The 16512-nt window shown below is 52.4% G+C and overlaps 1 protein-coding gene across 2 annotated transcripts in view; it reads left to right on the top strand.

The window, feature by feature from the left end:
- Window positions 1-16512, top strand: part of LOC142304195 (patatin-like phospholipase domain-containing protein 6) — a 104313-nt gene that overhangs the window by 69094 nt on the left and 18707 nt on the right. For both annotated transcript variants that reach the window (XM_075346341.1, XM_075346342.1), the window contains exons 24-30: window positions 7272-7454; window positions 7666-7784; window positions 8231-8387; window positions 9145-9261; window positions 9328-9397; window positions 9477-9593; window positions 9672-9820. In XM_075346341.1, coding sequence (XP_075202456.1) covers window positions 7272-7454; window positions 7666-7784; window positions 8231-8387; window positions 9145-9261; window positions 9328-9397; window positions 9477-9593; window positions 9672-9820 — 912 coding nt within the window. The remainder of the gene's footprint in view (window positions 1-7271; window positions 7455-7665; window positions 7785-8230; window positions 8388-9144; window positions 9262-9327; window positions 9398-9476; window positions 9594-9671; window positions 9821-16512) is intronic.

Here is a 16512-nt window from a genome sequence, read left to right as displayed (position 1 = left end):
GGCCTGGCTCTCCACCACAAAGAGGGTACCTGGTCAGCACCAACTGTGGAGGCCGCCTCTACATCCTGCCAGAAGAGGCTGAAGGCGCGGATCCACCAGGCCAGGTATACCCCGAAAACCACCAGCCCATGAAAGCCGCCTCTACATCCTGCCAGAAGTGGCTGAAGGCGCGGCCAACGTGAAAGGGTTTGGGTGGGTTAACGGACTTGTGGGTGGAGGGTGGTGATGTATGGTACCTGGTGCTTTTAAAAATGTTTTACATGTTTTAATGTTTTATGCATTTTAAAATGTTGTCTTGCAGCCCGAGGACGTGCTGGTGATAACTAAGGGGGAATGTGGCGCCCCTGACCTGGTCAGGCACCACTGAGTACTGCACCCATGCTGGGGACAGTACAATACAGGTAATCCAGAAGGCTGACCGAGGTGTGACTACACAGGCGCATAGTGATCAGGTCTCACACATGTACCTATGAGAGGACCCCTGGGGATCCCAGGAGGGGGAAAAGCCTTCGCCTCCACTGGAATAGTGGAGGGGGCCAAAAGCCTCCATCTCCTCTCAAGGGGTGTGGTAAGAGAATCTGGTTGCTAGGTGGCGTAGGCAGGCACAAAAGGGAAAAGAGAAGGAGGAGTAAACAGTCTGCAGCAGAGTGTGGAGGAGTGAGGAGCAGGAAAGTGAAGCTCTGACAGGAGCAGCAGTGAAGGTCCCAGATGTGAGCCGGTTCAGAGCAGAGTCCAGGGAGCTCCGAGGAGAGCTGACCCCTTCCCCTGGGCTGCTGTAGTCTGACAGCGTCCGCGCAGTGGCTACCGACGGGGGAGAACGGTCACCTAGGAGGGCTACCCGAAACCCATCTCCAGCTAGAGAGAGAGCACAGAGTGGGAAGTAAGGAGACTGCTAGGGAGTACCAGGCCCAAACGGGCGGCAGATCCCGGAGCGGGGATAGATCCATCTTTCCTTGCTAAACCTGCCGGTGTGGGGCCCTCAAAGCCCACACCACAACACCACAAAAGCCGCAGCCACGTAGCCACAGTTAGGGCCCACAGTTCACAGGAGGCAAACAGCTGGAGTGATCTGGCCCAGGCAACAAGCAAACGGCAAACGAAGGGGAGAGAGGCTTCAGCAACTTCCCTGGGTGACCCCCATAGGGACTAAAAGTCGGGGTTACCCCAAACCACCAAGGGCTAAGGAAGGCGAGTTGGTAGTCACCATCAGAAGTCAGCCTGAAGGATACCTGGTTCCAGCCTGGTTCATCCCAGCTACGCTCGGGTTACTCACCCTGCCACCTGAAGTGAGTAAAAACCCTGAAAGACATTCTGCCTGTGTGGAGTTATTCTGCGCCTTGTGGTTCTACGCACCTACACAGGGCCCTGGGGCTTGCCTCACTCTCAGGAGGCTATTCCAACTAACTGCACTCACCATCAGCCCCAGGCGTCCCTCAACCTGCAGTGGCGGTCCCCACTGACCGCAATACTGAGAGTGGCGTCACGACAAATAGAAGATTCCCTACCTGCGACGAGATCCAGCCGAGTGGAGTCCCTGAAGGTAATGCACCGAAGGTTGAGGTACCCATTGCGGGTACGGAGGCTGGAGCCCACATGCTGTTTTCCTTCCCCATCCCCCTCAGGGCTCTGGTGGAAGTGGGATCCTATCGGTCTCCAGGCACTGAGGCCGTGCTCCATCCACAACTCCTGTGGAGCCTGCTGGATAGGAGCCGGGTATCCATCAGGGACAGGGCCCTGCATCTTTGAGGTACTCTGTGTCCCCGTGGGGACCGCGCACAGCAGCACTACAGCATTGCTGGGTGTGCTAGTGCACCGGGGACTGCGGCGCTGACCGCCTTTGGTGCCATTATACACTGCAGCGGTGCTGAGTGTATTTGTGTATGGGGACGGCCGCGCTGACCGCCGCCGCCATTGTTTTTACTGAGGCGAGGCTGGGACTTGTAGTGCGCCGGGGACTCTGCGCTGGCCGCGCTTTTACGGCGGCCGCGCTTATAACTAGAGTCCCCGGCTTTTTGGGCCTAGTCTCCGTTCTTCCCGCCCTCAGCCCTGCCAGTCAGGGGAAGGGCGGGACGCTGCACAGGTCGAGCAGCACTGAGGGCTGGAGCATGCTTTGCATACTCCACCCCCCTCACTGTGCACACTGTGACTCCAACTCCCGCACTTTCTCGGTCACGCCCACGACTCCCTCATCTCCTCAGGACGCCGGCAGCCATTACTGTCAGCTCCTAGGACGCTGCAGAGGGGAGACAAACTCTGGGGGACCCAGGCACGAGTTCAGGGGACCACACAACCGCTTTCAGCGGGCGGTAAGCAGCACCTGAGGTGCTGATTTCCCTGGTGTAGTAGTGTGTTTAGAGTTTATATCTTTGCTATACTTTACACTGTATGGTGCACAGTCAATTTTCTGGTCATATACCCTGTAATGTGGCTCAAGGGGCAACAAAACACAGGCTTACTGAGCTGCCAGCGCGGCATGTGCAAACCGGCAGGTTCCATTGACCCTCATGGTGGACCCCTGTGGCATTTGTTCTGGCCTCTGCTCAAGGGGTCCCAGGGACAACAACCAAACAGATCCAGGTGACAGGGACGGAGTTTGCAGTTTTTACTGACAGACTTTCTGAGACTATGGCTAAAATACTAGAAGCTGGCAGTCCAGACTGGTATCTCAGACCATGGGCACTGTACAATCACTGCCCTCTATTCCCCTCAGTTGGAACAACAATGTTCCCCAGGGGTGTCTCATAGGTCCCAGGGTGAAGCTCTGACACGGACCGCAGTCCCAGACCGCTTAGGCGAGCTCGCTTAGACACCCCCTCGACCTCATCACATTGTTCAGGGTCTCAGAGAAATGACTCTCTGTATCAGAAGAGGAGGTGGCTGATCAGGATTCTGATCCTGATGCCGCTCTCTACCTTGATATCCCTGAGGCGGACACCATAGTGAATGCTCTTATTGCATCCATAAAAATGATGCTGGATGTTTCTCTCTCAGGCTCATCCAGCAGAAGGGTCACCGTCTCAAGGTCCCCCAAGAGTACAGCGAGTAGGTTTCTGGATCACTCTGACGTCTCGGAGGCAGTCCAGACACGCCGAGTTTGTCCGGATAAGCGTTTCTTCCAAGCGCTTTAAGGATACACGTTACTCCTTCCCCCCTGACGTGGTCAGGGCTGGACTCAGTGTCCCAAGGTGGATTCTCCAATCTCTAGACTGGCGGCTAGATCCATAGTGGCAGTTGAAGATGGGGATTCGCTCAGGGATGCCACTGACAGACAGATGGAGCTCTGGTTGAAATCCATCTATGAAGCTATCGGCGCGCCTTTTGCTCCAGCATTCGCAGCCCTATGGGCGCTCCAAGCTATTGCAGCGGGTCAGGCGCAAATTGACGCACTTGCACGTACGTCTGCGCCGCAAGTGGCGTCTGTAACCTCTCAAACTTCGGCATTGCGTCCTACGCTATTAATGCTGTCCTGGACTCTGCGAGCCGTACGGCGGTTGCAGCCGACAATTCGGTGGCAATATGCAGGGCCTTGTGGCTTCAGGAATGGAAGGCAGACTCAGCTTCCAAAAAAGTGCTTAACCGGTTTGCCATTTTCTGGCGACCGTTTGTTTGGTGAGAGGCTGGATGAAATCATCAACCAATCCTGGGAAAGGAAACATCCTTACCCCAGACCAAACCAAGATTACCCCAACAGAGAATGGGACAGTCGAGGTTTCGGTCCTTTCCGGGCGCGGGCAGGTCCCAATTCTCCTCGCCCAAACGTCCTCAGAAGGGTCAGAGGAACTCCGATCCATGGCGGTCTAAGGCACGCCCTTAAAAGACCGCCGGAGGTGCCGCCACCAAGTCGGCTTCCTCATGACCTATGGCCCTCACACCCCATCCTCGGTCGGAGACAGGCTCTCCCGCCTTTCAGACATTTCGCTGCCACAGGTTAAGGACCGTTGGGTGAGAGACATTCTGTCTCACGGTCACAGGATAGAGTCAACTCTCGTCCTCCGACTTGATTTTTCAGAACATCCCCGCCTCCCGGGCGAGCCGATGCTCTTCTACAGGCGCTGGGCACTCTGAAAACAGAAGGAGTGGTGATCCCGGTTCCTCTTCAGCAACAGGGTCACGGTTTTTACTCCAACCTGTTTGTGGTCCCAAAGAAGGACGGATCTTTCCGTCCTGTCCTGGACCTAAAAGTGCTCCACAAACATGTAAAAGCCAAGCGGTTCAGGATGGAATCCCTCCGCTCCGTCATCGCCTCAATGTCCCAAGGAAATTTTCTTGCATCGATCGATATCAAGGAGGCTTATCTCCACGTACTTATTGCTCCAGAGCATCAGCGCTTCCTGCGCTTCGCCATCGGAGATGAACACCTGAAGTTCGTGGCACTGCCGTTCGGCCTGGCGACAGCCCCACAGGTTTTCACCAAGATCATGGCTGCAGTACTTGCGATCCTACACTCTCAGGGTCACTCGGTGATCCCTTCCTTAGACGATCTGCTGGTCAAGGCTCCCTCTCAAGAGGCATGCCAGCACAGCCTCACCGCTACTCTGGATACTCTCCAGACTTTCGGGTGGATCATCAATTTTCCAAAGTCAAATCTGACACCGGCCCAATCGCTGACATATCTTGACATGGAGTTGTCATACCCTCTCAGCGATAGTGAAGCTTCCGCTGAACAAACACCGTTCACTACAGACGGGGGTGCAATCTCTAGGTCAGTCACTCCCCTTGAGGCGCCCCACGCACTTCCTCGGGAAGATGGTGGCAGCAATGGGGGCAGTCCCTTTCACGCAGTGTTCATCAGCGTCCTAAAGGGACTCCTACGCAAGGAGACAGGAAACCGACATTCCTCAACAGGAACGTCTCCCTCTCTCAGGCATACCACTTCATTGTCGAGGGGAAATTCCTTCCTTCTCCCATCCTGGGCAGCGGTCACGACGGACGTGAGTGGGTTTCCGTGGGGAGCAATTTTTCTCCACCACAGGGCTCAAGGTACGTGGACTCAACATTGAGTCCTCGCTTCTGATCAATGTTCTGGAGATCAGAGCAGTGTATCTCGTCCTAAAAGCGTTCCAGCAGTGGCTGGAAGGTAAGAAGATCCGAGTTCAGTCGGACAACTCCACAGCGGTGGCTTACAGTCCGGCGGCTTCTGCTGTGGATGGAAGCCACAGCCTCCATCATATCCGCAGTTCACATCCCAGGCGTGGAACACTTGGGGCAGACTTTCTCAGTCGCCAGGGCATGGACGCAGAGCAAGGGTCCCTTCACCAGGACGGGTTTCACGAGATATGTTGCCACTAGGGCATGCCGGACGTCGACCTAATTGCGTTCCGGCACCACAACAAGGTTCCGACGTTCATAGCACAGTCTCAAGATCCCAGAGCTATGGCGACAGACGCCTTCGTTCAACACTGGTCGCAGTTTCAGCTTACTTACGTGCTCCCACCGTTGGCACGGTTGCCCAGAGTGTTACTCAAGATCACGGCAGACTGCCGCGGCTGCCGCCGCGTCATCCCCGTCGCTCCAGACTGGCCGAGGAGGTCGTGGTCCCGGATCTGTGGCATCTCACGGTCGGCCAACCGGGGGCACTGCCAGACCGACCAGAATTGCTGTCTCAAGGGCCGTTTTTTCCATCTGAATTCTGGGGCCCTCAACCTGGCTGTGTGGCCATTGAGTCCTGGATTCTAGCGTCTTCAGGATTATCTCAAGAAGCCATTGCCACTATGAGACAGGCTAGTAAACAAACGTCCGCCAAGGTCTAACCACAGGACGCGGAAAATATTCCTGTCGTGGTGCTCTGCTCAGGGTTTTTTCTCCCTGGCCATTCGCCTTGCCCCCTTCCCTGTCCTTCCTTCAATTTGGACTGGAAAAGGGTTTGTCGCTTGGCTCCCTTAAGGGACAAGTCTCAGCGCTCTCTGTGTTTTTTCCAGAAGTGCCTAGCCAGACTTCCACAGGTACACACGTTCCTGCAGGGGGTTTGTCACATCGTTCCTTTTTACAAGCGGCCGTTACAACCTTCGGATCTGAACAGGGTGCTGATGTTCTTCAGAAACCACCATTCGAGCCAATGAGAGATATTTCGCTCTCACGCCTTTCGCAGAAAGTGGTTTTTCTAGTACCAGTCACTTCACTTCGGAGAGTGTCTGAGCTAGCAGCGCTGTCATGCAAGGCCCCTTTCCTGGTTTTCACCAGGACAAGGTGGTTCTGCGTCCGGTTCCGGAATTTTTCCCTAAGGTGGTATCCCCCTTTCATCTCAATCAGGATATCTCCTTACCTTCTTTTTGTCCTCATCCAGTTCACCAATGTGAAAAGGATTTGCACTTGTTAGATCTGGTGAGAGCACTCAGACTCTACATTTCTCGTACGGCGCCTCTGCGCCGCTCGGATGCACTCTTTGTCCTTGTCGCTGGCCAGCGTAAAGGGTCACAGGCTTCCAAATCAACCTTGACTCGGTGGATCAAAGAGCCAATTTTCGAAGCCTACCGTTCGGCTGGGCTTCCGGTTCTCTCAGGGCTGAAGGCCCATTCTACCAGAGCCGTGGACGCGTCCTGGGCTTTGAGGCACCAGGCTACGGCTCAGCAGGTGTGTCAGGCGGCTACCTGGTCGAGCCTGCACACTTTCACGAAACACTATCAGGTTCATACCTATGCTTCGGCGCATGCCAGCATAGGCAGACGTGTCCTTCAGGCGGCGGTTGCCCACCTGTAGGAAGGGGCCGTTTTTTCGGCTCTATTACGAGGTATTATTTTACCCACCCAGGGATTGCTTTTGGACATCCCAATTGTCTGGGTCTCCCAATAGAGCGACAAAGAAGAAGGGAATTTTGTTTACTTACCGTAAATTCCTTTTCTTCTAGCTCTAATTGGGAGACCCAGCACCCGCCCCTGTTTTTTTGTGTACACATGTTGTTCATGTTGAATGGTTTCAGTTCTCCGATATTCCTTCGGATTGAATCTACTTTAAACCAGTTTATAATTTTTTCCCCCTTCTTGCTTTTGCACCAAAACTGGGGATCCCGTGAGAGCACGGGGCGTGTATAGGCAGAAGGGGGGGGGCTTAACACTTTTAAGTGTAATACTTTGTGCAGCCTCCGGAGGCATAGCCTATACACCCAATTGTCTGGGTCTCCCAATTAGAGCTAGAAGAAAAGGAATTTACGGTAAGTAAACAAAATTCCCTTCATTGCATAACTAGCCAGAATTGGAATTTAGCTGTCAATATTCCTTTTTGTAATCACCATCACTAATGGCTGTCTTAGTGCTAATGTTGTTTTCGCTCTGTAGCTAGAAAAGTTCCTTGAGAACTCTCCCGTTAGAGCTCTGAAACAACTTGTTCTCCTCCATCGGATGGATGGTCCTCCTCCTTCAGGAACAGATGAATGGCTGAAACTGAGGACTTGGCTCTCGGGACATTTTCATATTCGAGGTCCAAAGAGGTTGTTCACAAAGAGGCCACCACATAGAATGGTAAGAGTAAAATAGATCAAAATGACTTCTTTGTAGACCTTACTAGTTATGGTTCTAGTAGACACTTGAAAAGATACATTTTTATATTTTAAAGCTTTAGGGATATTTATTCTTAATGTTGTATTTTTATATTATAATGTTGAGGTTTTGAATCATAGCTAAAGAAATCTAGAAATTATAACTTTTTAGTTTAACCAATTTATCTTTACAGCTGGAATTCTACTCCAAAATTCTGAAGAACCAAGTTGATTGTCATAGTGACTTTTCCCGACTTGCTCGAACTCTAACAGGGAATGCCATTGCCTTAGTATTAGGTGGTGGCGGAGCCAGGTTAGTGGAACCAATTCAGTTTTTTTATTGCTTTGTGTGTAAGGATCCTTTCACATTGCGTTTTGCCTTACGTACACAGGTCCTGTCGAGGCATCCGTCCGAACCGCCTACATTCGGGTGTCCATCTGCAGAAAACATATATGTGCAAAAATGGCACAAAACAGAGCACACGCTAACGTAGTGTGCTCAATTACAGTGAATGGCCCTACCGGCGCATGCGTCCGAAACACGCTTTGCGGGGCGGGGGAAGTGACGGTTCGGACGGATGCCCCGACGGGACCTGTGAACGTAAGGCAAAACGCAATGTGAAAGGAGCCTAAGAAACTTCTTCAGGTCGTTTTTTTACATCTTTGCGAAACTTCCAAACTAATCCCTGATGAGGTTCTTTGAGTACTGTAATTGAAAGACATTCCTTTATAGATTTATTATGTTACTCTTGTATTTAGGGGGTTTGCTCATGTAGGAATCATTAAGGCTTTGGAAGAAGCAGGCATTCCAGTGGACATGGTGGGTGGAACATCCATGGGGGCTTTGGTTTGTGGTGTATATGCTGAAGAACTTGATGGGAGCAGAACTAAAGATAGAACCAGCAAGTGGGCACAGGTAAGCATTCTTCTATCAATCATTGGTTTTACCTTCAGTTATTTTAATACATTCTTCATATGGAAAAGTACTTATGAGGAAGATGGACTTCTTAAGGGTGTTTTACATGCTGCGACATCGCTAACAATATATCGTCGGGGTCACGGTGTTTGTGACGCAAATCCGGCGTCGTTAGCGACATTGCAGCATGTGACAGCTAGGAGTGACGATCAACGATCGCAAAAACGTCAAAAATCGTTCAACGTTGACATGTCACTCCTTTTCATAATATCGTTGGTTGTGCATGCCGCTGGTTGTTCGTCGTTCTTGTGGCAGCACACATCGCTATGTGTGACACCGCAGGAACGATGAACATCTCCTTACCTGCGTCCACCGGCAATGAGGAAGGAAGAAGGTGGGCGGGATGTTCCGTCCGCTCATCTCCGCCCCTCCGCTTCTATTGGACGGCTGCCGTGTGACGTCGCTGTCACGCCGCACAAACCGCCGTGGGTGTAAGCGATGTTGTGAGCCACGGGCAGCGATTTGCCCGTGACGCACAATCGACGAGGTCGGGTACGCTCGCTAGCGATATCGATTGCGATATCGCAGCGCATAAAGTGCCCTTTAGACTTGGCAATACCCTGCATAGATTGACATGAGCATCATATGATCATCTGACACAAAGAAATCCAAATCTTTCATGATTGTCATTTTTTTTATGCTTTACCTCTAGTTATGTTTTTTACTCAATACCATTTATGTCTTTTTTATGCACCAGATGATGTCTTCTCTGCCAAGGACAGCTCTGGATCTCACCTACCCAATCACCTCCCTGTTATCAGGATCTAGATTCAACACAACCCTCATTCATCTCTTTGGGCAGCGGCAAATCCAAGTAAAGTATTTATAGTTTTGATTGACTTTTTTTGTTTACTTCATTTAACATTTCTTTTTGTGTTAGGACCTGTGGTTGCCATATTTCTGTATCACAACAGATATCAGTTCTTCTTCAATGAGGATTCACCGAGAAGGTCTGAGATGGTTCTACCATATGTTGTGCAAGATATTTGATAGAAACAGCAAAAAATTGATTTCGTCATCCTTCTGTAGGCATACTTTGGCGTTACATTCGAGCTACCACCTCCTACATGCCTTATCTTCCTCCTTTGTGTGATCCAGTAGACGATCACCTCTTATTAGATGGATGCTATGTCAATAATCTTCCAGGTAAGAGAGGAGAATTGGAGATAAATATTTAAAAACTATCCCTCATTTTTTTACATTTTTCATTTGTTCTGATCTTAGCCGATGTGGCTCGTTCTATGGGGGCACGCACAGTTCTTGCAGTAGATGTTGGCCAGCAAGAGGAGTGGAATACATATAATTATGGAGACAGTCTGTCGGGCTGGTGGCTTCTCTGGAATCGTATAAACCCTTGGGGAAAAAAAGTGAAGGTAAATTACTGGGCGGCCACCAGTCCATGTGGTAGAATTCAAGAGATGGTTTTACAAAACTATAATAGCAAAAAAAAAAAAGGATCACGTAAACTAAAGTAATCTACATGATCATAAAACCCGGAAACATTACAGTAGTCTGTAGGACTATTGTAATAGATTGTCTATAGCAGAGGTCCCCAACTCCAGTCCTCAAGGCCCACCAACAGTGCAGGTTTTTGGGATTTCCTTAGTATTGCACAGGTGTTAATGTAATTACCTGCCCAGGTGCTGGTTCCAACAGCAGTGCAATGCTAAGGAAATCCTGAAAACATGCACTGTTGGTGGGCCTTGAGGACTGGAGTTGGGGAACCCTGGATAGGACCAGACAAATGATGTCCCATTGGGAATCGGAACAGAGAGCATTCAAAAATCCAAAAAATGTAAGGGTTAGAAAAATCTACTACCTGGTGGTGTGTTGGAGGGACGGAGGGGGGCATATGTAGTCGTGGTAGAGGCTCGGCTGTGTTATCTCTGTGAGCCTCGATTGCCTCTCCAGCACAATAAAGTGGTATCAAGTAGTCTCTCTTGGTGCCACACAAATACTTACACTTTCACGGGTTTTTTGAACATGACGTCTTTACTGACAAACTTTAAACACAATTTTTCGTCACGCTGTAAGCAGTCACACTATTGGACCCCCGAGAGGGTTGCTGTTAGCAACAGGATTATACTTCATTTTTCCGGCTGACTGCTTACCTGGCACTCGGGCTTCCAGTAGAGCCCCCCAAACCCCTCATCCTCTCCCTCGACTTCATTTTACATACAGAATCAAAAAGTCCTTCCGGTCACCCCTCGTCCCACCCACAGGGATTTAGCACAAAGCTATTGAAGGAGTCCTCTGTGACAGGACTCCTCTGCCCGGTTGTTCAGTTCCTGCTCTTGCTTTAGAGCCCAATGACCTTCAACCAACTTAGGGGGTTCTTTGGGTATATGCCAGGGAGCGGACACCATCCTGCCACACGGACTCAACCCACATAATTGGAACACAATTCAGCCTGTCCCCTCCACACTAGGATGCTGTGTGCCTGGGAACCGGATTCGACCCGAAGGTCAGGCTAAATTATAGTTAACAGGACTCCACTCTCACCATATCTCCCACAGATGCAGCTTCTTACTCTCCACTTGGGTCTCTCCTACTATTTCCTGTGTCCCTGGCCTTTTTATTACTAAACTCCTCCCTGCAATTAACTCTCCCTAACACGAGAGTACCAGGGATGCACTTACTGCATTGTGGCCATCTAATGGCTACATGAACACATTACATATCCTAAAAAATAAAAAAAAAAACGCGGCAAACCCCACCCGAAAACTGCATGCGGTTTGTCGCGGTTTGCTGCGGCTTTACCGAGGTATTGTTCGCGGTATTGCAGCGGTTTTGCTGCGTGCGGGTTGGTACATGTGCTTAATGCATTTAATGCAATAAAGCACATTGAAAAAAAAAATAATAAAAAAAATGGCCTTAGATAGCAGATAGATAGATAGATAGAAGAATAGATAGAGAGATGGCTAGATAGTTAGATAGAGGGATAGATAGTCAGAGTCCCTGTGAGTACAAGCTGCATTTCTCACGGTCGGTAGTGAGTTCACATTACCGGCCGTGGGAAATGCCCTGTGGTTACCTCTGCTGTCTCGTTGCGAGGCTGCATTCAGCTGTGTCTGTCGCGGCTGGATGCAAGCATCGGAGGACGTGGATTACGCCGGAGCGGTGTGTTTCAGGGGGGTTAATAAAATGGTGAACCAGGAGATTTTTTATGTTTTATTTAAAATAAAGTATTTTTCGGTGTGTGTGTTTTTTCCCTTTACTTACGGGTTGATCATGTCAGCTGTTTCATAGACGCTGCCATGATCAAGCCTGTGTGAAGCCCCACAGGTGTTGTGTCGGTGCATTACCTTCAGGGACTCCACTCAGCTGGATCTGGTCACAGGTAGGAGATCTTCTTCTTGTCGTGACGCCACTCTCAGTATTGCGGCCAGTAGGGACCGCCACTGCAGGTTGAGGGTCGCCTGGGGCTGATGGTATGTGCAGTTAGTTGGAATAGCCTCCTGAGAGTGAGGCAAGCCCCAGGGCCCGATGTAGGTGCGTAGTACCACAAGGCGCAGAATAACTCCACACAGGCAGAATGTCTTTCAGGGTTTTTACTCACTTCAGGTGGCAGGGTGAGTAACCCGGGCGTAGCTGGGATGAACCAGGCGGGAACCAGGTGTCCTTCAGGCTGACTTGTGAGGGTGACTACTAACTCGCCTTCCTTAGCCCTTGGTGGTTTGGGGTGACCCCGACTTTGAGTCCCTATGGGGGTCACCCAGGGAAGTTGCTGAAGCCTCACTCCCCTTCGTTTGCCGTGTGCTTGTTGCCTGGGCCAGATCACTCCAGCTTCTTGCCTCCTGTGAGCTATGGGCCCTAACTGTGGCTACGTGGCTGCGGCTTTTTGTGGTGTTGTGGCGTGGGCTTTGAGAGCCCCACACCGGCAGGTTTAGCAAAAGAAAGCTGGATCTATCTCCGCTTCGGGATCTGCCGCCCGTTTGGGCCTGGTACTCTCTAGCAGTCTCCTTACTTCCCACTCCGTTGCTCTCTCTCTAGCTGAAGATGGATTTCGGGTAGCACTCCTAGTTGACCGTTCTCCCCCGTCAGTAGCCACTGCGCGGGCGCTGTTAGACAGCAACAGCCCCACAGGTCTGCTCCTCACTGAGCCCTATGGAGTTCTGCTCTAACTGACTCACTGCCCCTCCTCTCCTGTTCTTGCCTACGCCACCTAGCAACCAGATTCTCTTACCACACCCCTTGAGAGGAGATGGAGGCTTTTGGCCCCCTCCACTATTCCAGTGAAGGTCAAGGCTTTTCCCCCTCCTGGGATCCCCAGGGGTCCTCTCATGGGTACATGTGTGAGAGCTGATTACTATGCGCCTGTGTTCCACACCCCTGTCAGCCTTCTGGATTACCTGTATTGTACTGTCCCCAGCATGGGTGCAGTACTCAGTGGTGCCTGACCAGGTCAGGGGCGCCACATTCCCCCTTAGTTATCACCAGCACGTCCTCGGGCTGCAAGACAACATTTTAAAATGCATAAAACAGTAAAACATGTAAAACATTTTTTTAAAAGCACCAGGTACCATACATCACCACCCTCCACCCACAAGTCTGTTAACCCACCCAAAACCCTCTCACGTTGGCCGCGGCTTCAGCCACTTCTGGCAGGATGTAGAGGCGGCTTTCATGGGCTGGTGGTTTCAGGGTATACCTGGCCTGGTGGATCCGCGCCTTCAGCCTCTTCTGGCAGGATGCAGAGGCGGCCTCCACAGTTGGTGCTGACCAGGTACCCTCTTTGTGGTGGAGAGCCAGGCCCCATAAACAGGCATGCTCTCTGGTCGCAGGCGAGCCAAGGCCCTATATACGGACGGGCTCCTCCTGGTTGCAGACGAGCCAAGCCCCTAAACAGGCTGACTCTGGTGGTGGTGGTGCCCTCTGGTGTAACTATTTACACTGCGAGAGTTTGTGGCTATAGCCAGTTCATAGCCTTAAGGTTTATGGTTTTCTCACAATAGTTTTTGTGGGCACATGCTTGAACTTTAAAACGTTGCAAAACAAACTTTCCAAAACTTTAACTTTCTAACTGCTGAACTTCTTACTTTACTTTACTCCTCCATACCAGGGCTTTGGCCTGTAGGGCTGCGGCACCTGTTGCTTTCTTGGTCTTTGTCGTCGTCTGAGGTAGTTTCATCTGTAGGTTCCTTGTCTTTTCTTTCTTGATCTTCATCTGTTTCCTTTGCTGCATCTGTTTCTGTATCTCTGTCTTTTCTTTCTTGTAGCATGGGGTGGCTGTAAGGTCTGCTGGTACATAGTGCTACGTCAAGCGCATACAATCCTCTTTCGCCTTCATGCATAGTGAATTGTACTGAATCCCCCATCTTTAGGTTTCTGCCAGGGTGTCCTCTAGGCAGATGAGCGCTCACATCTCTTCTGTTGACAAATATCCCTTCTTTGATACCAGGGGCTACAATAAAGCCATATCCGCTTTTCAAGTTAAAGTCCTCCACAACTCCTCTGCAAAGGGGTCCTCTGACCTGGGCTTTGGACCTTCTCAGTAACCTTTTCTCCTGTAGGTCTCTGGCTGTGACTTCTCTCTGCTCTGGAGACTGTGGTGCAGGGGACAGCGTTGTTCTATTGCGACGCCTTGTCCTGCGGGCTGGGTTTTGCCGGGCTGTTACTTCAATGCCTGCAGGGCCCCAGGTAAGGTTTCTGGGCTGATCTTCGTCAGCAGACGGTGTCAAGTCCTCCTCATCCCAACGGGAATAGGGTAACATCTCCGGCTCTGAGTATAGATCCACTGCTGGTGGCTCCGGAGTCAGCTCCTCAGCTGCCTGGCCTCCTCTCCCCCTTAGTTCTTCTTGGCACTCCTTTGGTGGCAGTGCTGGGGATGGGCTTTCTTCAGCTGGTCTGGGCGGTGGACTCTCTGGCGCGGCTGCAGGGGTTGCCTGAATCTCCTTGGGGGTATGCGGAGGGAGCAGATACCGATCCACCATCTCTTGTGGGAACTGGGCCTCTAGGTCAGCCTTCAGCTTCCAGTATTCGGGGTCCTCCCCTATCAGGGTCTTCCTAGCAGGGACCTCTCTGGACTGGGGAGCGGTGTCTGCTCTGGCCTTGCAGGCCGGGGTAAATGATGAGGTAATCTCTTCTTGGCGGGCCGCGCCTGGCATGGCGGCGGCCTGGTCTTGGCGGGTCGCGCCCTGGCTGGCGGCGGCCTGGTCTTGGCGGGCCGCGCCCTGGCTGGCGGCGGCCTGGTCTTGGCGGGCCGGGCCTGGCATGGCGGCGGCCTGGATCTGTGTCGCTGTTGCAGGGGGCTCTGTGCAGGCTGGGCTGGACGTCGCTGCAGCAGTCTGGGCTTGGCGGGCCGCGCCTGGCGTGGCTGCGGCCTGGTTCAGCACCTCACTTGCGGCGCGGACGAGCGTTGCTGCGGCGGTGGGGTCTCGGCGGGCCGGGCCTAGCAGGGCTGCGGCCTGCTTCAGCGTCGCCGCACCGGACGCCTCTTCGGGGACCGCGGGCGTAGCAGCAGGGGTCGGGGCACTTGCGCTGGCCGGGGCATCACTCGACTCACCCACCGGTGGCAGCATCGGGGTCTGCGTCATCGCCGTCCTGTCTGGCACTCGGCGCGCGGCTCTCCTTTCATAGGCCCGAACCGCCGCGGTCATCTCCAGCATTTCCATCCGTTCTTCCCGGATCTGCTCCACAACCCGGGTCTCCAGTCGGTCGCAGAACTGGGCCAGCTCCCGATACCACCAGGCAGCGGAGCCCGGTTCTGGATTTCTGCGGTCAGACGCCATTTCTTCTGCGCCCTCTTCTGCACGACTCTCCAGCTGTGTACTCGCCGTTGCCTCTGATAGCAAGCTGTTCAGTTTCTGCTCTGCCTCTTTCAGCAGCTCCTCTCCCAGCAGCAGGCTTGTGGCTTCCTTTCTGTCCCGACGTCTCTGAACGCCTCCGCTCTCATAGCTGGCAAGGTCAGAACTCTGCAAGGGATCTCTGGGTAGCCACACCTCTTCGTGGGCGGTAACTTCTCCCAGCGCGGGCTGCTGTTGTTTTTCAGCGCGCTTTTCATGGTGGCAATATGGCGGCGCTTCCAATTTTTCAAGCGGACCACCCAGGCACATGGTCACCTGTCTGAACAGGTCTAGTCCTTATCCTGTTCGTGACGCCAGATGTGAAGCCCCACAGGTGTTGTGTCGGTGCATTACCTTCAGGGACTCCACTCAGCTGGATCTGGTCACAGGTAGGAGATCTTCTTCTTGTCGTGACGCCACTCTCAGTATTGCGGCCAGTAGGGACCGCCACTGCAGGTTGAGGGTCGCCTGGGGCTGATGGTATGTGCAGTTAGTTGGAATAGCCTCCTGAGAGTGAGGCAAGCCCCAGGGCCCGATGTAGGTGCGTAGTACCACAAGGCGCAGAATAACTCCACACAGGCAGAATGTCTTTCAGGGTTTTTACTCACTTCAGGTGGCAGGGTGAGTAACCCGGGCGTAGCTGGGATGAACCAGGCGGGAACCAGGTGTCCTTCAGGCTGACTTGTGAGGGTGACTACTAACTCGCCTTCCTTAGCCCTTGGTGGTTTGGGGTGACCCCGACTTTGAGTCCCTATGGGGGTCACCCAGGGAAGTTGCTGAAGCCTCACTCCCCTTCGTTTGCCGTGTGCTTGTTGCCTGGGCCAGATCACTCCAGCTTCTTGCCTCCTGTGAGCTATGGGCCCTAACTGTGGCTACGTGGCTGCGGCTTTTTGTGGTGTTGTGGCGTGGGCTTTGAGAGCCCCACACCGGCAGGTTTAGCAAAAGAAAGCTGGATCTATCTCCGCTTCGGGATCTGCCGCCCGTTTGGGCCTGGTACTCTCTAGCAGTCTCCTTACTTCCCACTCCGTTGCTCTCTCTCTAGCTGAAGATGGATTTCGGGTAGCACTCCTAGTTGACCGTTCTCCCCCGTCAGTAGCCACTGCGCGGGCGCTGTTAGACAGCAACAGCCCCACAGGTCTGCTCCTCACTGAGCCCTATGGAGTTCTGCTCTAACTGACTCACTGCCCCTCCTCTCCTGTTCTTGCCTACGCCACCTAGCAACCAGATTCTCTTACCACACCCCTTGAGAGGAGATGGAGGCTTTTGGCCCCCTCCACTAT

Source organism: Anomaloglossus baeobatrachus, chromosome 4 (genome assembly GCF_048569485.1).
Source record: "Anomaloglossus baeobatrachus isolate aAnoBae1 chromosome 4, aAnoBae1.hap1, whole genome shotgun sequence".
NCBI classification, from domain to species: Eukaryota; Metazoa; Chordata; class Amphibia; order Anura; family Aromobatidae; genus Anomaloglossus; species Anomaloglossus baeobatrachus.
This window is presented reverse-complemented; position numbering and strand designations above follow the sequence as displayed.